Source organism: Phragmites australis, chromosome 12 (genome assembly GCF_958298935.1).
Source record: "Phragmites australis chromosome 12, lpPhrAust1.1, whole genome shotgun sequence".
NCBI lineage: Eukaryota > Viridiplantae > Streptophyta > Magnoliopsida > Poales > Poaceae > Phragmites > Phragmites australis.
This window is the reverse complement of record NC_084932.1, coordinates 5101684-5127038: the sequence shown is the minus strand read 5'-3', so window position 1 is coordinate 5127038 and position 25355 is coordinate 5101684. Positions and strand designations below refer to the sequence as shown.

The window sequence follows — 25355 nt, the reverse complement described above, 5'->3', positions numbered from 1 at the left end:
TTGGTATGTTTTTTATTCTTTGAGAACAATGTTCATGCTTTTTTTTTCCCTTTATATTGGATCAGAATGCCTACATTAACACGACAAGCATAAACAAGGACATAGTAAGTACGAGATGATACTTGTAATAGGTAGATAGATCTAATAGAGTTACATGACTGTCCAAACGAGAGGAGATAAAGACCATCTCCAATGGTAAAGCCAACTGAAGTTGTCCATGTCAAATAAAGTTGCAGGACAGAGTATTCTTGGAGCTTTCTATTCATTTTTTTTTCATTCCCACGTCGAATGGCCTTAGTCATTGTTTTGGTATGCAATTTGCAAGAAGAAGCGACATGTTATCATAATTCATGTTTTACTTTGCTTTTTTAGAAAATGAAAATCGTTCCGACTTTTTACATCTGGGATGCATACAGTCTACATCATTATTACAAAATTTTAACTAGTAGCCCGCAACAAATCGAAAGCAAAGCATGGTAAATTACGTCATACATATATTCTATAGCTACAACGTCACCCATATTTTACAAAGATATCAATTACCACCACCTCCAACTATTTTACTTTGCTACCTAACAAAATGGGCAACACGCGGATCCACATACTACAGTTTTCCTTTGTCTTTGAAAATGTCGTGTGACCATAACATATATATGATAGTACACGGCCTAACTTCGTCGTTTGATAGAGCATGACTCGACTTAGCGATCGGTGTTAGTGTAGCAGTTGAGCAAAAAGATACGGTCAAAAAAATTTAGATGAAAAGGATATGATCATTTTAAAACCGTGTGACCATAAAATAGTACACGGCCTGACTTTGTCGTTTGATGGGGCATGACTCGACCTAGCGATCAGTGTTAGTGTAGCAGTTGAGCAAAAGGATACGGTCAAAAAAAATTGAGATGAAAAGGATATGATCATTTTAAAACCAGTATGAGCAAACACACTGCCATAATAGACACGGTTTGCATCGCAAAAAGAAAAGATATATAAATAGAAAAAAGAGAAAAAATATTTATATGATTTGAGTTACCACAACATGCATGAACTGTTTCACCGTGATATATATGTGGTCGTGCTTGTTATTTATGTTCGGTATAACAGTTTTAAAATGACTTCATATGATTTGAGTTACCACAACATGCATGACTTTTCAAAATCGTATATTTTATCTTTCTTGTTCCAGTTTTAGACATAGCTTTCAGTAATAGACATTTTTTTTACCTACAGCAATAGAGTTTAACATAAATTTATAGGGAATATACTCCCTTCGTTCCATCGACAAAATTAAGGAAATAAATAAATGGAACCACCGTGTGCACACACACCGTTTCTTCCTAGAAGTTAAATTAAAATTAAACAATTTAAGAAGACTAATTTGACCTGTTGACCGCAAGTCGTCTTGGAAACAGTTCTTCCTCTGGGCTTCCGGTCCCACCCAAACTAAAGCCAACTTCTTCCACCGACTGTCACTTCTTCTCTGCGGCTTCCACCATTGCAGCAGCAGGCTCAAGCTCGCAGCGCGCTCGCCCTCCCCTTCCCAAGCAAACCACTTTGCCACTCCAAGTTCCAAACCCGCCGCACCGGTTTCACCATGGCGACCCCCGGCGCCTCCTCCTCCTCCTCCTCCTCCCAGACGACTTCTAAAAGAAGAACCATGCCCGACCCTCTAGACCCATCTGCCAACCTACAACGGCTCCCTCTCACGAACGAACAGGTGTGGCGCTGCACGACTGCGCTGAAGGTGTTTGAGAGGAAGCTCACGCAGCCGAACGTGATTTCCAACGAGTTCAAATCCCTCCCGGTACAAGCTTAAATTCCGTCATCTAGCTATTCTTTACTTGGATTGTCTATTTGTTAGTATGGCTTTTTATTTCGTAAGCATAAGTCATGTTTTTCAATTTTTTTTCGTCCACATCCAATCCAACAACCCACACATATCGAATGGTCATGGAAGGTGACGGCTTGGACTTGAAAAATTCGGTTAACGTATAAATATCAAAGCTGTCTGTTTGTTCGTGTTGTAACTAGTATCATCTTAGAAAAAACCGGTATTGTTGCGGATTAAGATAATCTGGTGTGCTAAATTCCTCTTTTTTGCAATTAATCTGTATTGTACTTCTTTCCAAGCAATTAAGTAAAGCAGCTGTTGATTCATTGTCTTGATCCTATAGTTTTAGGGTCTGCTTTCATTTTTGCAGAGATCTCAATTCCCCACAAGAATGGAGAAACAGTTCCATCTAAGTCTTTAAAACATGATCAATAATTTTTTGAATCTATTAGGAAAGTCTTTCTTGTTGTAATTCGGTTATTGCGATGACCATGTAGCAACTAGAATACGAACAAGAACACAGGAATAGACATAAGGTGTCATCCGAAGCCTCTCAACTTAAATCTCAATTATATTGGTGCGTGTACACTAAGGCACAGACCTACATATATATAGGGGCTTTGGTGGAGAATCTGTAAAAACCCGAAATTCCATACAATGAAATCCTAGCCCTTTGTACCTCATTGTTAATCCAGGAGGCTAACATGTACACCAATGTCACAAATGATATCATTTCAATAACTTAATGTTAAGTGAGTACATAAATATTCGAATTTATTACATCATGATGGCACGTAGAAGATTGTAAGCGACGCATGGTCAAACTCGAGTAAGGACACGACCCTTCATCGGTTCGACATCTTCTAGTCGTCTTCTTCATCGTTGAAGTCATAGCTTAGCTCTGAGTCTGAACAACAAGTATGATATGAGTACAAAAGTACTCAAAAAATTGTACTACGCTACATCAAAGGAGATGATAGATACATAAGGGGTTTCAAGGATGTGGCCGTTTAGGTTCTTTGCAGAAAATCACAAGTTTTAGTTATGCAAGAAAACCTTTTAAAACAGAGTGTGAGACAACAGTCTCCTATCTACTTTAATATTATTAGAGCTCTTTTACGGTGGTCCATACTACGTAGATGTAGGAGGTAGTATAAATTTAAGCCGACGATCCACGTAATTGGATATTTTGGTAATTATGGCAATTTTGTTAAAATTACCCACCATGCTTTTGCTAATAGAAAGATTGACACCGTAAACGTCGGATCGCTAATCCTAGCCGATGGGTAGCAAATGAACTCTCATACCGAATGCAAATTAAAATGTTAAAACGGCAATGAAATATTACTCTATTTAGAGACATATAACTGCAGTTAATTACTTTCATACCACATATTTTCCCCTCAAAATAATCCTAATACTATCATACTACTCACATATACTACCGATGAGAAATGAGTAGTATCCTGACTAATTTTGATCGTTGGACTCTAAAAATAGATGGCTCATATTAATTTTGGATCACCGTAAAATTTCTCTATTATTAAGTGGACTTGGTGGGATTAACTCATCCTAATCCAAGCTTCAAATTTTATGCTTGACGGCTAAGCGTCGGATCCCCGCCTGGCTTCTTCTCTCGGCCCTGAAACAAGATGCGGGCATCGGCAACGACATCAGTGATGAACAAAGATGATGATGCGCACTTGGAGTCGACCCATTGGCTCGATCGTGATGGCGGCGTTGGCCAGGTTTGAAGAATAAGGAAAAGGGAGGTGAGGTTTTGCCCCTCCCTTGAGAGACGACGGCGGCGAGGATGGAAAGGAGGTGGATGGGTCACCATCCATCGCTGGAGGAGACTTGGCGTTTCCGTTTCCTCCCAAGAGTCTTTTGGACTCTTTTGGAATCTTCCATTGGCGTGCGACGGGATGACGTGAACAGTACGGAGAGAGGAGACCTGGCGGGATCGAGGCGAGTGACGGCGGTGGTGCTATGCTCCCGCTTTCTGTCGGGAGGAAGAAGAGGAAGGAATAGAACGGTGTAGTCCCACGCATCAACGATACAAGGAGGAGAAGGATTAACCGATCACCAATTTGTTCACGGGCTGGACCGTTATTGGGCTATCATTTGGGCCTTTGCCTTGGTTTGGGGTTTCGGCCCCATGGGGTTTAGTAAATAGGAATTAGTTTCCTCTTTATTTGATTCAAGGTTTCAACTTTGATTTTAAATCAAAGCCAAACCAGCACACAACAAAGATGCAAATAAAATACAGAAAAACATAGAAGCTCCAAATAAAAACCAAATTCAAATTAGGAGGATTTCAATTATTTCAGATTTGAATTTGAGCACAATTTACTAAGTTTGAGATGAGCACAACTACAAGATTTAAATTTGAGCTAATTTCATTTGAAATTTTAGAATACAGTGCTCTTCATACACTTGATCATAACATTAAAGATATGTAATGTTACAGAATCCTTGTTTGAATACAACATATTTGTAAATCTGAACTGAAATTAAGGATACCATTAAGTTTATCTTGTCCACACCAAATAAGGGATCTCTCCCCCCCCCTCTCTCTCTCTCTCTCTCTCTCTCTCTCTGAACCAGGAAGCCTTTCATACTTTATGATATTTTCTCAGGCAAGAAAGGATGTGCTCCTGAACACAAGATTGTTTACTGCTGCTCGTGATCGTGCTAATTATTTCGAGAGAAACCGCCACGTAGATTTTTTGCCATGTGAGCATCACAAACTTGTATAAACTGTCGTCTTTAGCCAGCAAGATATCCACGTCGATTTATGCATTTGATTTAACTTGGGGCATCTTTTTCTGTAGTCGATGAAAACAGAGTACGAATACGGGCATCGATACGCAATCAGACTTCAAGCAACAACTACATCAATGCAAGCCTCATAAAGGTAAAAATGGCATATTCCTTAGTATTTAGTACTTCTACTTTTATGCATGTATTTTTCCCTTCTTTCTAATCCTAATTGGGTTTATTGCATATGTAAAATTAGCAGACTGATGGTAAAGATCAAACAAAATTCATATGCACTCAAGGTCCACAATACAATACAGTCGAAGATTTCTGGCAGATGGTCTATGAAAATCGCTGCCCTGTGATTGTTATGGTTACCCCATTTGCTGTTGGCAAGGTGCTATCGTTGAACACTCTCTAGTTTCCGGTTCCTCTTATCCTCCATTACTTTGGTTCTACCACAGCCTTCTTACACAGCATGTATTTGTCCTACAAGTGTTGGTTTATTTTATTATCACCGGCGCAATTCCAGTCATAGTTTAAAATCTCTATCCATGAGCTTCTTTTTCTTTGTTTGTTTGAAATGGTCATGAAATGCTTAGACAATGTCCCATTTCTACGTAACTGCCGTATAAACTTCATTTCTATGGAGGAGTCTGTATACACACACTTGTACATTTACATTTCAAATAATGGCAGTGTGACGAGTATATTCCACTGGACAAGGGACAAGGAGTTTATGGAAATTTTAAAGTTTGGATCAGGAATACTGTACAAGATGGTCAGTTAGTGTTGCGTGGTTTATGGTTCAAAGACGTCAATGCTCAGGTAAATATATATAAAGGCTGCTGTGTATGCCTTTCTTTCTTGTTCTGGCTGTAACTAATTTATTTTGTAAGAACCATAAACATCTTTCAGGCTGCTATAAATCATCCATTTTCTGTATCTTGCAGCCATACCTCCAATTCATTACTAAATTTTATCTTCGAGTGTCTCCCTCCTTTTGTTATTTTCCCTATATGTATATTGTCTAATTGTATTCTCTTTCTCCCTAACATAATATTATAACAGTACTAGTTGCAGTACTGTGCTGAAGAATTATATATTACATGACTGAAGTATCTTCAGACTGATAATTCTTCTCTTGCAGTCAATTAGACGCCGCTCTGTTCTCCACATTCAGTACTCTGACTGGCCCGACCATGGTGTGCCAAACAACAGTACTACTGTTCGACAGATTATAAACAGATTACGTCACATTCCAAGAGAGCATCCAATAGTTGTACATGGCAGGTTTGAATCAAATTAACGCCTTTCATCCTTGTGCACCGTTTCCCATGCTCAAACACGATACTATTATTGTGTTATATTTCTGCAGCGCGGGCATCGGAAGAACTGGTACTTGTATCACCATCTTGAATACGATCGAGAGGATTCTGGGTGGTAAATTTGCTGCTTTGGATCTTGATGAAACTGTCAGAAAATTCAGAAACCAGCGTGTTGGAATGGTTGAACGAGAGGTACAGTTGGCTTCTTCTTTATTTCTGCTCCTAGCTCGGTTACAAGACCCTATCAGTGCGCTTTGAAATGATAGGTATAGTTTTTTTTAAAAAAAAGACGGCAACGAGGATTGCCGATTTTATTAGACTAGGAGTAAAAGAGGTACAAAAGACCCATTGAAAGGAAAACAAGAAAAAAGAGAAACAATTAGGGGGCGCAAAGCACAACTACGAGGCGCCTAGAAGGAGAGTGGGTATAGTTTTGCAAGCTCATTGACATATGCAGTAGATAGTTTGTGTTTCTTTTGCTTCGTAACGGCAGCATTAAGCAAGCAGCAAGCAAGCAGCAAGCAATTGCTGACACGAGGTGTTGGCTGGGACATCCTAAATTCTTGTTAGTAAAGCTGTTTTAGCTAGAGAAATGTTATGCAATGATTGAAATACTGAAGATGGATGGTCCAAAACAATATGGGAGCACCTTAAAATCCACATACTAATAATTCAGTCAAAGGCACTACCATTACTAGCTATCTAAGGGCATCTTGTTCTGATTTGCAGGAACAATACATGTTTTGCTATTCTACAATTGCAGATGAACTGACCGAGCTGGTATCGAATTCGGGACACTGAATTCCTGTTGTGGTAACTTTAATTCAAAAAGACGTTTGAGATATGACTTGCACAATATTTTTATTAGAAACATATACTTCCTTGTACCCTGTACTGAATGGACCTCCATCTGTTGCCCCTCCATTTGATGATCCGAAGTGTCATCGCTTCGATCTTGTTGGTGACCTTGTCGTGAAGTGTCATCGCTTCGATCTTGTTGGTGATCACACCAAGGTTCCATGTACCCTCCACTGTACCTTGCTCTATATTCACACGTATACGAAGCTTGTTCCAAATCTGTGCATCATGCAATCTATCTTGAGTTTGAAGCAAATGTGGGCATTCTCTGCTGCTATTTCGAACCTTCCTGTTTCAAATCATGTGAATTTGAGAGGGGCGAATCTGATCGCGTGAACTTGAAGAGTGGAAGAGGAGGGAAATGAAGAAAGATTATGGGTCGGCTTGAGCGTTCAAAATGTCTGCCAGGACGTCTTGAATTATGGCTTCAGACTTTGTTTTCTTTTTCTCTTTTGGAAATTGCAAGAGACGGCCATAGGTCAATTAGTATAACTCCAAATGGTTGATTCGAAACAAAGAAAACGTGATCGTCGGCTTGGCTTGTACAAGTTGGAGTTTTTTTCCCTGAAAAAAATGTCGTATACGTTGGAGTTCTGCCAAATGGAAGGCTAATTTTATCTTTAAAAAAATGGAAGGCTAATTCTAAGATGAGTTTACGCGGTTTTATCTATGTCATCTTAGGTTGAAATAGTCTTATATAGTTTAGCAGTCGAGCACGTGTTTGTTCAGCATAAAACTATGAAAGACGTAGTATACACGGTTTTACCGTGTAGCTATATAGTTACACCTAAAGTCAGAGGCTTCTTATAATATTTCAAATGAGTTTAGCCAATGTTATGTACTAAAAATAAATTGAACCTATGTTATGTACTAAAAATAAATTGAACCTTTTCATACATACATGTCTTATGTGCGTAATAAGAATAAAATATTTGGTTATTTTCTGTTTTAGGGGCTATTTGGTACAATTCTAAATCTGAGATCTATGCTAAACAGGGGCTCAGTGTATAATAAGGTTGCATTTCCAAAATAAAATAAAATAATTTAAACATTTATTTTATCTAAAATAAAAATCAAACGACTTAACTAAATACTCTCAATTTATCCATGGCCTAGATCCTACCAAACAGGACCTCAGTGTATAACAAGGTTGCATTTCCACACATACAATACGGATATGTTTGGTTGCCCGCATCAGGAGCATCCTGGCTCTATCCGTACGTATATTCTCGCGGAGAAGATTGTTTGGTTGTCTGTATATAATGTTTCTCTCTGCATCCGTAGATGCAATTATATAGTTAGAGCTTGGTTTAGTGGATAAGCTCGAATGAAGCTTTTCTACAGAGACCGATCCGATGAATATATTATATTTGCTATAATACTATAGTAGATTACTCGTTAGTCTTAGATACAGGATCACTACATTCGCTTATATAGGTAATCAAACAACTTTACATGTCATTTCATCCAAAAGGCATAATCATTACATCCATCTATACAGACAAATAAACACTATTCTTTTCAAAACTGCTATATCCATTCAATCTATTTATTCTCATTTAAAATATTCGCTATATTCACTACTAAAAAATCCATATAACCAAACACACCCAACATCGATCAATTTAAGTACATGCCATGACGGCACACCAGAGAGGCCTAGCCCTTCTGCCTGGCCCCACCACTGCACCGCCGGTTCGAATTCCACGAGCGGTTTCCGCTTCGATACCTCGCCTCGCCGTCGGGGGGCCCGACCACCGCGTCCGCCATTACCTCCTCCCCCCGAAACATCTCCCCATTCAACAACCAGCGTCGGATGTGCATCCTTTCTCCATCACTACCCGATCCCCTTCCCCCCGAAGTCAAGTCACCGCTCCGTCCCAAAAAAATCCAATCCAACTACTTCCCCGGCCAGGCCCAGGACCTCCCCTTATTTAAACTCGCTCCGTCACAGCGACCCCGACGACTCCCCCTGCCTCCCCGTCCCCTTCCACTTCCCCCTCCCCGCTGTCCATCCACGCATCCAAGCGCCGCCGCGGGACCGACGCCACGGGGAACTCGCAGCTGCGCCCCGCCGGTGGCGGGGGCGGAGGAGGGCGCCGGTGCTCGGCGTCCTCCGCCGCGCCGCCGGCTGAGGGGGCGTGGGTGGAGGGGTTTGACCCTCTCGACCCTGATGCCGATCCGCCGGCCAGGGCGCTCACGAGCGACCAGGTGAAACATTGCAAGAAGGCGCTCAAGGAGTTCGACAAGAAGCTCGGGAAGCCCGCCGCGATCTCCAAGGAGTTCTGGAGCCTCCCGGTATACAGATTCCCCGTTCGAAATTAGGATTTTTCTTAGCTACTGTCCTTGCAGTTGTTTCTAAAAAAACATAAAAACGAATCAATAGATTGACCTTAGTTGAGCGCGTTCCGAATTTACAATCAGGATCTACGACCGCTTATTGCTCGAGCTGTCAAAAGAACGAGGAGGGTGAATTTTGTATAGTGCTGTATGATAGTGTAGCGTTGCTTCCAAGCGAAGTGTCAGGGAAGGCGATTGGTCTGCAGGCACTCAGACAGAAGGGAATCAGAAATGTGCTGGATATGATTACGCCACGCCATTTCGGTGCCTTTTTGACGGGGAAAGATGATCACTGTTTCAGTCTCGTATCTTTCCTGCACTGCATTGTAACATGGGGGTAACACTTAGCAACTCGATTTTACACGTAAGATTTGGACTGCCAAAATCGTATTAGAGAAGTCTATGCTGCTACCTCCAGAAAACTGCTTCAATTAAATTAGCGCTTGGAAGGCGAAATTAAAATTTTGAATAATTATACCTTCCTCTCCTCTTCCCCAAACCAATCATACAATTACCTAGGAATAACTTCTCTCTTGAAACGGAAACCTGTTGTACAATTACATGCTCCTCATTCATTTACCTGAAATTGAGTGTAACCTATATGTGTTTGTATACCAGAATTATAAGGAGATATTTTCTGAAATAGCATTGCCGCCATACTGAATACTGTATAAATAACTTGATTAGCTGCTGTTATCAAATTGCTGTAACAAGAGCAAAAAATTGTGATATAGGGAAATAAACAATTGCTCTTGTCCCCCCCCCCCCCCCCCCGCCCCCAAAAAAAATCTCTTGTTATGTATTTTTGTTCAGTCCAATATACCAAGAACTCGAGCCCTTGAGTCTCCCTTTTCTTTCATTTCTTCCAAACTATGAAAGAAATAATTATTTTGTTGGAAAGCTTTATAAGTTGGTTGTCATAAGAAATACTCTCAACCAAGCCAAGCAACTATTGATTATATTTTTTTCCAGGATATAAGAACAGTGCTTCAGTCGCCGCAGAAGTTTACTGATGCTCAGAGTCCTGCTAATAGGGCAAGAAACCGCTACCCTGATGTCTTGCCATGTGAGCATCGATAACTTGTATAGACTTCCGTGTGCAGCCAGGAAGACCACCATATTGAATTCTTAATTTGATTTAACTTGACTTCTTTTCCTCAGTTAATGAAACCAGGGTACGACTACAGTCTTCAACAGGCAATGATTACATCAATGCAAGCCTTATAAAGGTGGAGCTAGCATATTTCCTGATGTTTACCTTTTCCTATTCTTTCTTTTCTGTCCAAACAAATCCTCATTGGGCTTCTGACATATAAAATTTGAAGATTGATGGCAGAGATCAAACAAAGTTCATTTCCACTCAAGGTCCACTATGCAATACATTTGAAGATTTTTGGCAGATGGTTTATCAGAACCACTGTCCTGTGATTGTTATGCTCACGAAATTTGACAGTGTTAAGGTGCTGATATTCAACACTATTTTGTAGATACAATTCGAAATTTCAGCTATCCTTTACATTGCTAATAGCCTATTAAATATTATTTACATTTAATATAATGACAGTGTGATGAGTATCTTCCATTGAGCAAGGGACAGGAAGTTTTTGGAAAATTCACCGTTAAGATCACGAAGACCAGAAAAGATGGTCAGTTAATGTTGCGTGGTGTGAAGGTGCAACGGGATGAGGTAAATATATATAAAGGCTGTTGTATACACACTTTCTGTTCTAGGTAAAGTGTAAGATAGGCTGTACCACTAGGTTCACCACGGACTATACTATTCCATATTTTGCATCACAGCATATAAATATCAAGAGGATGAGTTGTTCTTGCACAAATAGGCATGGACAAAGACTTGATTTCAGCTTTCGTAGGAGCTTCTAGCCATGCCTAAGAACTCGACATTTCCAATTTGCAGAAAAGACCCTTGATTATAGTCTGATTGAATTAGATCTCATTAATGGTAGATTTCATCATTTATATTATTTCTGGATATATTTTCTGGTTCAGTTAGGATGCTTGTGTTTAAATTATGTGGTAGTGAAGGTTTCGGTTCAATTTTTTAGGGCATTGACCTATCATAGACTATTGGCTAGATTGTGGCATCACAAAGTGTCCTGTTATCCATGTGATTAGTGCGTGCAATCAGATGCCAAGTCTTGCTGAGATAGCATTTTCTTTCCAGCATATGATGTGTCATTGCTGAGTGAGATGTCAAGTCAAGAATGGTATAAACATTAGCTTGTCATTGTGAATATTTCTCAGGCTGCTTGATATGCTGCAGACTCTGTAGCTGGCAACATTCACCTCATTTTCTTCCAAGTATACTTTTATGTTTCTCTCATTGTTCTCTTACTTTGTTTACCTTTCCCTGTATGTTTATTTTCTTCTCTTTCTCCTTAACACAATACTATTAGAATTGTTGCAATCTTTTGTTGAAGGTAACTTGTCGAGGATTTGTTCCTAACAATATGTCCGGAAAATAACGGGGTTACCTTCGTGGATCAGAGATCGAACATGAAACGAGGCACACACGATGTATACAACTTCAAACCTCTGGTTGGAGTAATACCTTACGTCCTGTGTGGATGATTACGTATATGTATTCACTCGAGTATAGGTAATGTGGCTAATATATTATAAGAAGTATATCGGATCTAGTCTAACCTAGGGCTAAAGTCTCCGAGTTCCTTTTGCGTCAAGGTCCTGATGCTTGCCTCGAATAGCCAGAAAAAAAAGCCTCTCCCTAGGGGGTCTGGGTCCCCGTATTATACAGGGGTGGTGTACCGTCTCCTAATCGACAGGGAGTCCTTCTTGTCGTCCAAGTAAATAGATCTGTCATGGATACTAGTCTTCTCGAGTTGGGTAAGCAATCGAGACCTTCTTAGTATACACCTTCTAGATTTTGGGAATATTAGGTACCGTAGATTCGGTTCCGTAATATCCGGAGTTGTTAAGTATGCACATGACATACCCTGTTCGTATATGGTATACTCGTTATGCGTATATACCCTATGGTTAGATATTCGACAATAGCTCCCTAACTCTACTCAGCAGGGAGGATTTTTGCAAGTGCCTACTTGAGTACCGCTAAGTCCAAGCTTGGTCAAGTAAGGTAGATCGAACTCACAGTCGAAATAATCGAAGAAGAAGAGACTCTGTTCTGAGTATTGAGTGGAATCACTTTTGGGTCGAGTGTCCTGTTGTTATCCGCACTCGAGACTCGATAAGGGCCAGTAATGTCGACTTCTCGACATCCGTCTCTGAGTAGAGTTAAAAAAATCTTCCGAAATTCGAAACAATGGATACAGGCGCATTAAATGCGATCAGACGGGTGTGCAGAGATTCGCACGATGCTATCATCCTGCTTTCACGTCGATCGAAGTGCCACAATTTTCATCCAAAGCGGAAACGATTTTCGAGTAGATATTCGACAGTAGCTCCCTAACTCTACTCAGCAGGGAGGATTTCTGTAAGCGCCTACTCTAGTACTGCCAAGTCCAAGCTTGGTTGAGTAAGGTAGATTGAACTTACAGTCGAAAGAATCGAACAAGTGGATGCTCTGTTCCGAGTATCGAGTGGAACACTTTTGGGTCGAGTGCTCTGTTGTTATCCGCACTCGAGACTCGATAAGGGCCAGTACTGTCGACTTCTCGACATCCGTCTCTGAGTAGAGTTAAAAAAGATCTCCGAAATTCGAAACAATGGGTATAGGCGCATTAAATGCGATCAGACGGGCGTGCAGAGATTCGCACGACACCATCATCCCGCTTTTCGCGTCGATCGAAGCACCACAATTTTCATTCCAAAGTGGGAACGATTTCCGAGTCTCACCTTGGGGCAAGACCTATTTAATTATCTGAGGGGAGAGCTCCATTGTCTTATCCCCGTTGCCTCCTCTGCAGTTTTGCCCTTTGAACCCATCCACCATTGTTTGCGTTCTACTAAAAAATTTCACCTTTCTCCTTGGATCTTATGGCGGAATCCCTTGGTTGCGCGACTTTGCATTTGGGGGTGCTCGTCACTATCTCCAACAAGCTACAACATCCAGAAGATTTTGCCTTCTTTTGTTGTGTTTGCACCTCATGGCGTGAAGTGTGTGAAGTGTGTAGAACGGCAGAATTTGCTCCTTGGATCCTAAAAGGACCGATTGTGCACGAGGATGGTTTGGTGGAGGTCCATCGCCTGGGAAGTGGCGTAGTTTTCGATCTTCGGTTCCGAGGTTTAGTCGGCGACAGCTGGGAGATGATTGGGGCTTCGAACGGCCTCTTGATCGTCATCGAGTGAGGGCGTCAGATCAAAGGTAGGGTAATTAACCCGGTGACCGGATGATTCTGTAATCTCCTATCGCTTCCCTATGGTGCGTTCTGGGTAAACTTGGAAGGGTTCGCAGTGCAAAAGGATGGGAAATTGTTCATCATCATTGTTCCGAGGATGTCATGTTTTCATCTTCAGATGATGAAGGGAGTGCACGCTTATCTTACCAATGGATCACCCCGGTGGCTTCAGATCTCTAATGGCCAGTTTTGGTGGCGTTTCTCGGATTTTCTGGATGGAGTAGCCTCGGGAGATCCTTCGGAAGCTGTGGCAACATTGGAGCAGTCGACACCCGAATTCGAGATCTGGCAACCTAGTCTGAGAGGTTCTCGATTGCTCCTGGTCGGGTCTCACGCGTTTTTTCTGAAGGTTGGTGAACAGATTGATGATCCAGCCGAGCACATTACATTGACGCCTGTCTTCCTCCACGCATTCGGTGATGTCATTTAGGAACCACTAGAACGGGAGACCGTTCCTTAGGCGAAAGAAAGATCAATTCTGCTTGGCATGACCTCCGAAGCCGTACCATTAGTACCCAGAGTTACCAACCCTGGTCGAATTTTTAGCTTCTGCCGAGTGAACTCAGCTTACGACCGGGACGATTATGACGTGCTTGAAATTTTCTATCATGACAAGGTTTCCAGGACCATAAGATCCCTCGATGGGAATTTCAAGTGGTGTTCTTGTAATTGGATATCACCGAAGCTTTATCCTTAGTCGAGCAGTAGGCTTTTTGGTATGCTTTTGCCTGATGGATGTAATGAAATGTTACTGATATTTTGTCTGTGCAATATGCTATTATCACTATTTTCTTATCGATGAAATAGACTTAGCATAAGTGGATGCAATCTTGATTGGTAGGTGTGCAGACCATCCTCAAAGACTTGTTGATCGAATATCTTATTGATATCTGAAAACACGACTAGACAAATTGTTAGATGCGCAGACCTCGAGGGAACACTCAAGAAGATCGTAATAATAAAGAAAAGACTAGTGTAGAACTAGAAACAGAAAACATGATGCCCTTTTACAAACTTTCACTGACTTACGTGTTTAACCAGCGTTCGGACATGAACTCGACAGAGGACATACGTGGGATCGACTAGAACTTCAGAACCTTTTTTAGTCGTTAGGCGTGAGATGTCTGATAATCTCTTGTACTGTTATGCTTTATTAGGTGTAGTTGCCGTCATCAACCCAACATATGCCTCTACTGGCTCTTATCCAAAGCAGTCGGTACAAAGCCAGATAAACTTTTGCAAAAAACATATACAGAATTTACAAAAAATATGGTATTATTATGTAGCCTCCAACTCTTTGGTCGAGGAGAAGATTACTCAATCTAAGAGTAGAAAAAGGACATACCTATACCATTGAAGATATATGTTGTTATAGCTTTCGCCTGAATCGAGTGAAGAGTAAAGCTGTAGCATTAAAAGTATGTGATGTAGCCTCTAACTCTCTATTTGATGTTATAATCAAGATAGAGAGTAAAGCCGTAGCGTCTGTGGGAGCAAGAGTTCGTCTTGCTCTAGCAAATACGGCGAGAGTTTATTCTAAAGAGGAGACTCAAGCTTGGAGACGAAGTTTAGAGGAAGGAACACCATGATGTATATTGATGGTAGAAAAATGTATCACGCTATAAGGAGTATCACAGCGTGACTTGGTGTGCTTTCACCTTTGTATCTTTTTTGCTGTTTTTGCTCGTTTCCCCCGCTGTGTCCGTCCTTTGCCTAGAGGACCATGGCCTCCTATTTATAGGGCTATACGTAACTTGGCGTACAAGTTATTATAATGTACAAATATCCGGGATCTGACCAAATTACTGGGACTTATCCCGGATAACTACCTTCTATCATATCGGGGAGATACATATCCACTGTGGTAGTTATCGTGGTGCCTACCCCCTGAACGGGGCGAGCCGGTCGCCGATTGTGGCCTGACGTCGCACTGTCAGGGGTGTCAGGATAGCCTTCATCATGCCGGGGTGTCAGAGTGGCGTCCATTAGCCTAGGCTTTTAATGCCAGTCACTTCTTTGCAGGCAAAGTACGATCGGTGCTCCCCTTTCGGCAGAACTTTCCTAAGGCCTGCTGACTCACCTTGTTGCCTTCGGGAAGGCAGCCTGATCAGCCAGAGGCGGGGGTCTCGGGAGGCATAGAACTGGGAGGTGAAGGCTTTGGGAAGCAGGACCCTGTAGGGCTGAGGCTTCGGGAGGCCGAAGCTTCGGAGGACCGAGGCTTTGGGAGGTCGAGCCGGCGGAGCCAAGGGAAGGCTTCGTAGGTACGAAGGGATACTGTGAAAGGATCTGATGACATCGGAGATCGAGCTTTTAACAGAGGGTTTGGAGATCTAGGCTCCGGAGAGATCTGGATGGTGATCTTCAACCATTATCCTCAGGCTGGTTTATTTTCCCCCGATAACATCAAAATATACTTGACATGGCCCCTGTCTCTTCGCTCAATGACTGAATTCGAGTATAAAATGGAGCATAAGTATTTACACAACGTGACTTCCGGCTCTTTGAATGGTGCGATAAACAGAGACAGAGTGAAGCAAAAACACCGAATCGAAATTATATGATGTAGCCACTGGTTCTGTACTCGATGAATGAATCGAGTGGAGAGTAGAACATAAGCATCAAAGAACGCGCGATGTAGCCCCTGGCTCTCTGGTCGATATGATAACCAGGACAGAAAAAAGCGTGTGAGTATCGATACATTACTCTCGACCATACGCTTGAGAGCACTAGCCCTCGAGCTCATGGCTCTCTCTATTCTACGGTAACATCGAGTGAAGTTGAACAGGTGGGTAGGTGAGCATTAAAAACCCACTTCCTCTCGTGCTCATTTTCACCGTAACCCTTGATTTGATGCGTCATCATGACTATACATCTTTATTTACAGAGATTAGACAGGTCATAATGTCGCAGTGACGCCTCGAGTTTCGCTAGATGTGCCACGCGACCGAGGTGGCCTCACCATCACGCCCAGCGATACCGGATCTTGACGGCTCCGTGTGTACAGTGCTACCAGTTCCTGCCGCCATAAATATAGGGGACTCGAGATCGTTTGTTTTCACCCCGCCTTCCTCCTTTCTCCCTACACGTCTAGTAAAACTCGTAGAGCTTGAAGTCATAGCCTTCACTCTACCATCGTTTCCTAAGCCTGGTCCAGAAAGTGAAGAGATAGGATCTCTCACCCCAAGGCCCCTCGCCATGTTTCCTTCAGGAGTCATCATTGTTTCCTCCGATGAAGAGGAATTGATCGAGAGGCCTAAGAGGAGAAGGAGCAGAATATCCATCGGAGGTCACCAACCCTTCACCCGCCACCTCCAGCGTCTTCTTGACTCCGACACCGCGGAACAATCGATGCGAGTTGTGCAGGAGGGAGATGAAGATGGTGGTGATCTTAATGAGATCATCGACCAAGTCGCTAACGAGGTCTTCGGTGATGAAGCCCCCGAACCTTCGTGGTAGATGGAGTGCAGTTGCCTTCTCCGTCGACAACCGCCAGACCACCTTCGTGTCCTGCGAAGGACCACTCGGCATCGTCAGCGTTGGTCAGCAGCTCTAGCAGAGTCTTCGCCTCGGCCACTTTGGCCCTTACGCTGGTCGGCATCCGGCCTCTGGCGTGATCAGTTGCCGTCCAAAGGATGAGTATAGAAGGTTTCTCGACTCGTTCAAGGGGAAGTAGAACCTACACTGTTTGCAAGAGCTAGGCGGATCCTTTCCGTCAACTTTGCACTAGCCACGTAGGTTAGAAGAAAAAGGAAAAATATGTAATCGAGTAATTAGTCGAATTAAATATAATTGACTTACCCGTATTTTACCTTTTCTATGAATGAAACTGTTGGAGTTGGTCGATGTTCCACGAGTGCTCGAGTATCTCGCTGTTTGGAGTAGGTAGTTGTACTGATCCTAATCGAGTAACTTTGACTACTATGTAGGGTTTTTCCCACTTAGGTGATAATTTATGGCGTTGGGTCTGTTTCTGCACTTTTCATAGGACAAGATCCTCAACAGCGAGTTTCCTGGGCTGGATTTTTTTACTATGGTATCCACACAATGTTTGCTAATACTTAGCTGCTTGAATAGACGCTCGATCACGATATTCCTCGAGTAAATTGATGTCGTCTGCTCATAATTGCTCTTGCCCCTCCTCTGAGTAATTTTCTACTCGCGGTGATTCGAACTGCAACTCAGTCGGGAGCACTGTCTCTGCTCTATAAACTAAGAAGAACGAAGTTTCACCGGTGGCTCTGTTAGTCGAAGTACGAACAACTCATAGTACTGAGAGAGGTTCTTTCACCTAGAGTTTCAAGTAAGCCTTTAGCCTGTCGAAGATCTGAGTTTTGATGCCTTGCAAAACTACACCATTACCACATTTAACTTGACCGTTACTTTGTGAGTGAGCCATTGAGCCGAAACAGGTTTTGATGCCAAATTCTTCATAGAACGTAGTAAAAGGTCTCGCTTTTGAATTGGCTACTATTATCCGTAATTATCCGATGCGGAATACTGAATCGAGTAATTATGCTCCTCGTGAACTTCTTAGCTACTTCTGCGATTATCTTTCTCACGGGTTCGACCTCGATTCACTTAGTGAATGTATCGATAGTCACGAATAGGAATTTATAGCCACATTAGGCCCTTGGGAACGGTCCTAGGATATCCAAGCTCCAGACGGAGAAAGACCAAGAAAGAGATTGTTTGCAGAGCTTGGGTTGGTCGAGTGATCTGCCTTCCGAAAAATTGGTAGCTCTTGCACTATTTGACCAGTTCGAAAGCATCCTGGAGGGTGGTCAGCCGATAGAATCCTTGGCGAAAAGCTTTTTCGATCAAGGTGCGGTAAGGCGCATGATTACCACATATACTTTCATAGATATCGAGCAATATTTTATTGCCCTCTTTCGGTAGAGCATGCTATTTACTCCTCTTTTGGTAGAGCAATATTTTTCCTACGTGATGCACTTCATCAAGATTCTGTTACTCCCCTTTCGGTAGAGCTTATCATTTACCAATGAGTTTGGACTTACGAGCAATTTTCTTTGCAGATGTATCATCATCAGGGATGTCTCGACCTTCGAGATAGGCTTAGTACGGAGTCATCCAAGTCAGTTCGCGTTCGAGTAGTGTAGCATCCGTGTATGCGTGTTTTGCCTCGCTGACTGGACCAAACTGCTGGTCGAGTTGGGCAGCATCTGTTCGTCGAACTGTCGTGACAGATGATTTGAGGAGTTTCTCAACAAAGACTCCTACGCGTACCGGAGCTTGGGAAGAAGCGAGTCTAGCAAGTTCATCCGCACCAGAGTTGTTACTCCTCATAATATGCGTTACTTCTAGCTATTTGAATTTTTCCTCAAGCTTTCGCACCTCGTTCAAGTAAGCCATCATGTTGTCGTCCGAGCATTGGTACTCTTTTTGAACTTGGTTTACGACTAGCTGTGAGTCCCCTTTCACGAGAAGTCGTCTGATTCCAAGCGATGCAGCTAGGCGGAGTTCGTTTACCAGTTCTTCGTTGCCTTCGTATTCTGCAACATTGTTGGAAGTTTTAAAATTTAATTGAACAACGTACCTAAGTTTGTCGTCCGTTGAAGATTTGAGTACAATGCCAGCTCCTGAGCCCTAAAGTGAGCGATCCATCAAAGAATAGCGTCCAGTGGTCTTCGACCACACTTAGCCTTGTTTTTTCAATGCTTGTCCATTCGGCGATAAATTCCGCTAGAACTCCCGACTTCATACTTGTGCGTGGCACATATCCGATGTCGATTCATTGAGCTCGATTGCCCATTGTGCAATTCATCCAGTGGCCTCCCTATTGCGTATGATATCCATTAGCGGGTACGTCGTCACAACAGTGGTCCTGTGCGCTTGGAAATAGTGTCGTAGTTTCCAGGAAGATATCAAAACTGCATATAGCAACTTCTGCACTTGGGGGTATCGTAGCTTGGCATCGTGTAGGACTTCGTTCACATAGTAAACAGATCTCTCGACCTTGGTCTTTTTATCAGGACATTCCCGTTTGACCACCAGGACTGTGTTTACATCTTGTGGGGTGGTTGCAATGTAAAAAAGAGCTTCTCTTTTTGTTAGGCGGTGTAAGAATTAACACAGACGATAAATACATTTTTAAGTCCTGGAAGACGCGCTCCGCTTCTTCCGTCCACTCGAACCGGTCATGCTTTTTCAGCAAGTTGAAGAAAGGCATCCCTCGCTCGCCTATCTTGGAAATAAATCGACTAAGAGCTGCAATGCATCATGTTAATTTTTGAACCTTCTTCAGTATTTGAGGTGACTGTATCTGGTCAAGAGCCTTGATTTTCGTTGATTGATCTCAATGTCTCGACTCGACACTAGGAAGTCGAGAAGCTTGCCGGACGGAACGCCGAACGTGCACTTCTCTAGATTGAGCATCATACGATACTTCCTGAGGTTATTCTTGGTTTGCCTGCACTTCTCCGGATTGATCATCATACGATACTCCAGGCATATCAGACGGTTGCCACTCGAACACGCCTTGGTTTGCCTGGAGGAAAGTGATGAGCTCAAATTTCTATTTGGGGTCGAGGTTATCCCCAACCTTAACCGTCTTGGCTGGTTCAGACAGGTCAAAGGGTACGTAAGTCTTTTTGTCACTAGTGCTGTCGTTGATCTCGCCCTTGGTGGCATTGTTAGACTTAGAGGTACCAGCAAGACTTACAAGCTTGAAGTCCTTGATCTCAACGGTGGCTTGGTGCTTGGAATCCGTGCCTTTAGAAGTGGTTACCGATTGACTGAAGTGTTCGACCATATCCAGTCTTTGCTTGTCGCATTTGACCGTTGCGCGTTGATCCCCCTCTGACAGTTATGACTCCTTTGGGACCCGGGATCTTGAGTGTCTGGTATGTATAGTGCACTACTGCCATAAACTTGCCCAGCAATGGGCAGCCCAAGATCATGTTGTATGCCGTCTCGAAGTCCACGACATCGAAGGTAAGCTTCTCTGTATGGAAGTTGTCGGACGTGACAAATGTGACCAGCAACTCGATCTGGCCTAGAGGTGTGGTCGATGAGTTGGGGGTTATGTCATGGAAAGGCTCGGGCTCGACTCCCGTCTTAAGCTCGGACCTTTAAACTCCCATCTTGTTTAAGGTCTTGGCGAAGATGAGGTCAAGCGAACTACTCCCGTCGACCAAAGTTTGGGAGACTTTGATGTCAAGAATAGTCGGTTGGATCACGACTGCGTCTCGACCACTTGAGGTATCGAGTAGGCCGAGTCAAAGCCAATTGACCTCTCGTTTGACCGCCTTATACTGCCTTTTAGATTCATACACGGCGGATCCTCTGAAGATGTGTGCTAGACTTTGGTCGGTCTTGTGGAATTCGGACTCGTCACCGTTAACGTTGGCTGGGCCTGTTTGTTGTTATGCTTAGCAACAGCGGTCTTGAGCTTTTCGTCGACCTCTTTTTGATGACATGGCATTTGTCGAAGTCGTGTTGGCTGGTCTGATGAACGGGACACCACTTCCTACCACTTCGACTCAGGCCTTTGTTGTCCGTAGTGTTGCGCGACTTGCTCCTGTCGACTGCGGCTATGGTCGTATCTGGATCCTTGCACTTGTCACCAGGCTTGTTCTTCTTCCCCTGTTCTTCGAGGACTCAGACTTGTCCTTGCCAGATTGAGGATTTTTGGTGCGTACCTGGGCTTCTGCTTGCTTTGCACACTTATTGGCCAACTCGAAGAGCTCTTTGACCGCGTGGATCTTCCAAGTAGTCATCTTCCTGAGCAGATCCGTGTCCCGAACGTCTCATTTGAAGGCGATGATGACTGACTCGTCAGATATGTTTGTGATCCTATTACGCCTGTCACTGAACCGGTGGATGAAATCTCGGAGTGACTCGTCCTCACCCTGGTTCAGCTGATGGAGATCGTTCTTTGTTCTTGGACGTTCGAATGTGTCTTGGAAGTTGGCTATAAACTGAGCTTTCAACTCGGCCGACGATCAGATCGAGTTAGGAGGCACGTTCAACAACTAGGACCTGGCAGGTCCATCGAGCGCGGTCAGCAGATAATTGGCTATTACCTAGTTGTCGCCGGCCGTAGTTCGAATAATTGTGGTATAGATCTGTAACCATGGGGTGGATCTTCTCATCATACTTCTGGATTGGGCCTGACTTGAACTTCTCGAGCCACCATATTGACCGAATCTCGTATACAAAAGCTTCGCAACCTTCATCGAATTCTTCAGGAGGAGGTGGGGGAGGACTATCACGCCTGTTCCTTCGGGCAAGGGAGTCACGTTGACCATCTCGTTCTAGAGATCTGTGGTCGCAATGACGGCGGTCGTCCTCGCGACGTTCCTCAAAGCGGTTGTCTATCATTGTACGTAGATCATGCTAATTGTGAGAAATGCGATTCCTCAGGTCTTCCTGGTTCCTACGCATATGGATAGGGCAGTTACAGTTTGGCCTGCAAAGTGGTGCTCGGGCTCGATCACCTGAGCTTCCCGCCTGGGATCCCTCGACTTGGGGATACTCGCGTCTGTGGCTCCTTGAGACGCTAGAGTTGCTAGGATTGTTCGCTCGAGCAGCTTGGATCTGTGCTGCATGGAGTAGGGTCCTGACCTGATTAACCATAGGAGTTAAAGGATTCGCTGGATCCAACTCCGGAAGAGATCTCAGTATCAGATGGGCTCCCTAGACATTAGCATCCGAAGTGCTGAAAACATCGTTGTCCAGACTTGACTGCGGTCGAGACGATGCTGCTCCGCAGTTGCTATTTTGAGGGAGCTCGTCCCTCATTGTTTTGAGCCGCTAGCGGTGGAGGTGTGACCATCGGAAGTTGTCGTTGAAGACCAAGAGGTACCTGACCTCCTGTGGTTCATCGATGGAGAGTTGTGTCAAGGACACGTAAGGTTCCAGCTGCAGATGTCTCCAGCGGCATATCGTCGGCAACGCTGGTACCATGAGAGGCGGCTACCGCTGTTGGATCCTCGGGAATTTCCGTACCATTATTTACCACGGTGTTTGGATCTACCGCCATTGGGTTAGCAGGTGGGATATCAGCTCCTTTGGCTATGAACACGAATCGATCTGTTCGCTGCTCTAGCTGGCGGTGGAGTCGTCGTCGCCACCCTCGTCGTTGTCGGTGTCCATGCACTGGAGAACATTGGACTCCTTGGGATCCCACTCGAGATGTTCCACCTCGCGGTATGCGTCCAATGGTCTGGACTCGATAATACCGGTGCGGATCAGTTCACCTTGATGGTCCTAGCGAAAGATCATAGTTTCGAATGTGATCTCTGATCTGGCTAGGGGCGATTCGAGGGTGATCGCTGTTGACCCAAAGTGGTCGTAGAAGCCGACGTCGGAGAATCCAATGCCGATGTGCACTCGAGACATAGTCGATCTTGAAAAGCAAAAGAGCCCTACCTGCCGCGCCAACTGTCGAGGATTTGTTCCTGACAATGTGTACAGAAAATAATGGGGTTACCTTCATGGATCAGAGATCAAACATGAGATGAGGCACACGTGATGTATACAGATTCGGGTCTACGTCCTGTGTGGATGATTATGTATATGTATTCACTTGAGTACAGACAATGTGGCTAATCTATTACAAGGTGTAGATCGGATCTAGTCTAATATAGGACTAAAGTCACCGAGTTCCTTCTATGTAAAGGTCCTGATGCTTGCCTCGAGTAGCTGGAAAAAGAAGCCAATCCCCGAGGGCTCTGGGTCCCCGCATTATATAGAGGTGGTGTACCGCCTTCTATTCATCCGTAATCTATAGGGAGTCCTTGTTGTCCAAATAAATAGATCTGTCAAGGATACTTGTCTTCTCGAGTTAGGTAAACAATCGAGGTCTTCCTAGTATACACCTTCTAGATTCCGGGAGTATCAGCTACTGCAGATTCGGTTCCGTAATATCCGGAGTTGTTAAGTATGCATACGGCATACCCTGTTTGTATATGGTATACTCCTTATACATATATACTCCATATTTAGATATTCGACATAACTATTACTGAATTTTCTCCCGACTGTGATTCTTCATGTTGCAGTCAGATGAAGTGCACTCTCTTCTCCACATTGAGCACTCTGAATGGCCTGACCATGGGGTGCCAAACAACAGCACTGCTGTACGACAAATAATAAAAAGATTAAAATACATTCCGAGAGAACATCCAATAGTTGCACATTGCAGGTTTGTTTCAAATTAATGCCTTGCTTTCTGGTGCAACCGTTCCTGTACAGCTATACACTAACTCAATACTATTGCTTTCTCTTTCTGCAGTGCAGGCATTGGAAGAACGGGTGCATATATCACTATCCATAATACAATAGAGAGGATTTTACTTGGTGAACCGGGTGCTTTGGATCTTGTTGAAACTGTCAGAATATTTAGATCTCGGCGACCTGGAATGGTCCAGACAGAGGTATGTTTGTCTTTTTCTTTATTTTTGTCTCCATTTCATTTACAAAATCCCCTCAAATGCACAATAGTTTCCGTATAGTGCAGTTAGTACTTGCTCACCAGAAGACTTTACAAAAGCACTTTCTCATGGAAGGGTGATTATTACTTATTTGCTGAACTATTTTTAACGTAAAAGTTATTTGTGGAGCTAGAGTTAGTGAATAAATGGGTGATGATAACTGCACTTTATTTTTGAAATTTAGCTATACTTTTAGAAGAATCGGTACTCCACTGATTTAGAGGTAGGTTGCTCATGTAGAAGATAGATATTGTTTTGCTTGGCAATATGGAGCTAGCTGTCGCTCTGCGGGGGTTTCCTTGGGTGTCGGGACATGGGACATCTTATAAGGTGTTTTACTAAAATAATTTTATCCTTTTGATTGAACAATTCCCAAGAGCAGCACAAATTAGATTTGCTACAAGTGCTACCATCTGGTTTTCGTAATGCTATCTTCTGCTTTGCAGGAACAATACAAGTTTTGCTATCAGGCAATCATGGATGATCTGAAAGATCTGGTATCAAGCTCGAAACACTGAGTCGTTTTTGAGGTAGGTTTGATGCAGAAACTTGCGTGACATGCCTCTGTGACGTTGTCATGCTGCTCAATCTCCTATTTACAGGATCTCCTATTTACAAATATATACTTGCCTGGATCAGTGATCCCGAAATTGTACATGCCTTCTCATTTTAATTTATGCGGTTTCCCTGCAGGGATAAGTAATGTCAGTCGTATGCACGGTCCTGACCTATCTGACTGTCAGCCCATTTACTACCTCAACTCTTTAAGCTTAGGCAGCAGCCATTCATGTACAGAATGAAGACTGAAATGCAGATTTCAAAAGGAAGCCTTTCTAACTTTCCCTGTTCTAATCAATCATCTGAAGTTTGTGGTTTCGATCCAACCCTTGTATGAATGGGTGGCTCGCATCAAGATTCACATGTATCCTCGATTTTATCTGGTTCTGTATTAACTTGTATGGTCTGATGGCAGACGCATCAAGACGAAGGTCCATGAAAGACTTCATGTTGATCCTTTCTGTGCTCTCTCTCATTTTCTGGATTTGTGCTGGCTCTTCATCGATCATATTGTGCGTCAAACTCGTGAGGCTCGAAAATAGATTCGCTAGCTAGAAAACTTCAGATGAATTGTCCATTCCATCACCATTTGAAGAATCGATGGTAAATTAGACACCAGAGGGCCTGCCAATTCTTATGCAGGGAGAGAAATTATGAGGGTTTAGCTCAGAACTGAGGGTTTAGTTAGAAAGTCCGGAATGCTTTCTGCAATTTCGAAGGCAGAAACATTAGCTCACATTCTATTCATCTGTGCTTTTGGAACTTGATTCGTTTTTGCAGATGTTTGGTAGGGAAAAAATGGACTGCACATTTGCCCCCAAACTGGTGGAGAAATAGCATGCTGGAGCAGACAGTATAATTTTGTGCCACTTCATCTGATAAGGAAATA

The 25355-nt window shown here is 43.2% G+C and overlaps 2 protein-coding genes across 2 annotated transcripts; both read left to right on the top strand.

Moving 5' to 3' along the window:
• The first annotated feature begins 1657 nt into the window (after nt 1-1657).
• LOC133886156 (protein-tyrosine-phosphatase PTP1-like) lies at nt 1658-6995 on the top strand. The gene is made up of 8 exons (XM_062325893.1): nt 1658-1804; nt 4471-4567; nt 4666-4748; nt 4851-4988; nt 5291-5419; nt 5742-5884; nt 5970-6111; nt 6649-6995. The coding sequence occupies exons 1-8, from the start codon at nt 1658-1660 to the stop codon at nt 6718-6720; spliced, it is 951 nt and encodes a 316-aa protein (XP_062181877.1). The 3' UTR covers nt 6721-6995.
• A 1723-nt stretch (nt 6996-8718) lies between these two features.
• LOC133886285 (protein-tyrosine-phosphatase PTP1-like) lies at nt 8719-24927 on the top strand (the record flags this gene model as incomplete). Its single annotated transcript, XM_062326038.1, has 9 exons — nt 8719-9075; nt 10090-10183; nt 10279-10346; nt 10443-10577; nt 10682-10804; nt 23477-23619; nt 23710-23851; nt 24355-24438; nt 24602-24927. Coding segments are annotated over 8 exons (1134 nt in total), but the record flags the coding sequence as incomplete, so codon positions are not given.
• Between the last annotated feature and the right edge of the window lie 428 nt (nt 24928-25355).

What these genes read in the sequence shown, in the direction of transcription:
- LOC133886156 (XM_062325893.1), top strand. Translation starts at nt 1,658, where the DNA reads ATGCCCGACCCTCTAGACCCATCTGCCAACCTACAACGGCTCCCTCTC. An exon ending in TCAAAGACGTCAATGCTCAG is followed by an intron (nt 5,420 to 5,741) that starts GTAAATATATAT and finishes CTTCTCTTGCAG; the next exon opens with TCAATTAGACGCCGCTCTGT. An exon ending in TTGGAATGGTTGAACGAGAG is followed by an intron (nt 6,112 to 6,648) that starts GTACAGTTGGCT and finishes TCTGATTTGCAG; the next exon opens with GAACAATACATGTTTTGCTA.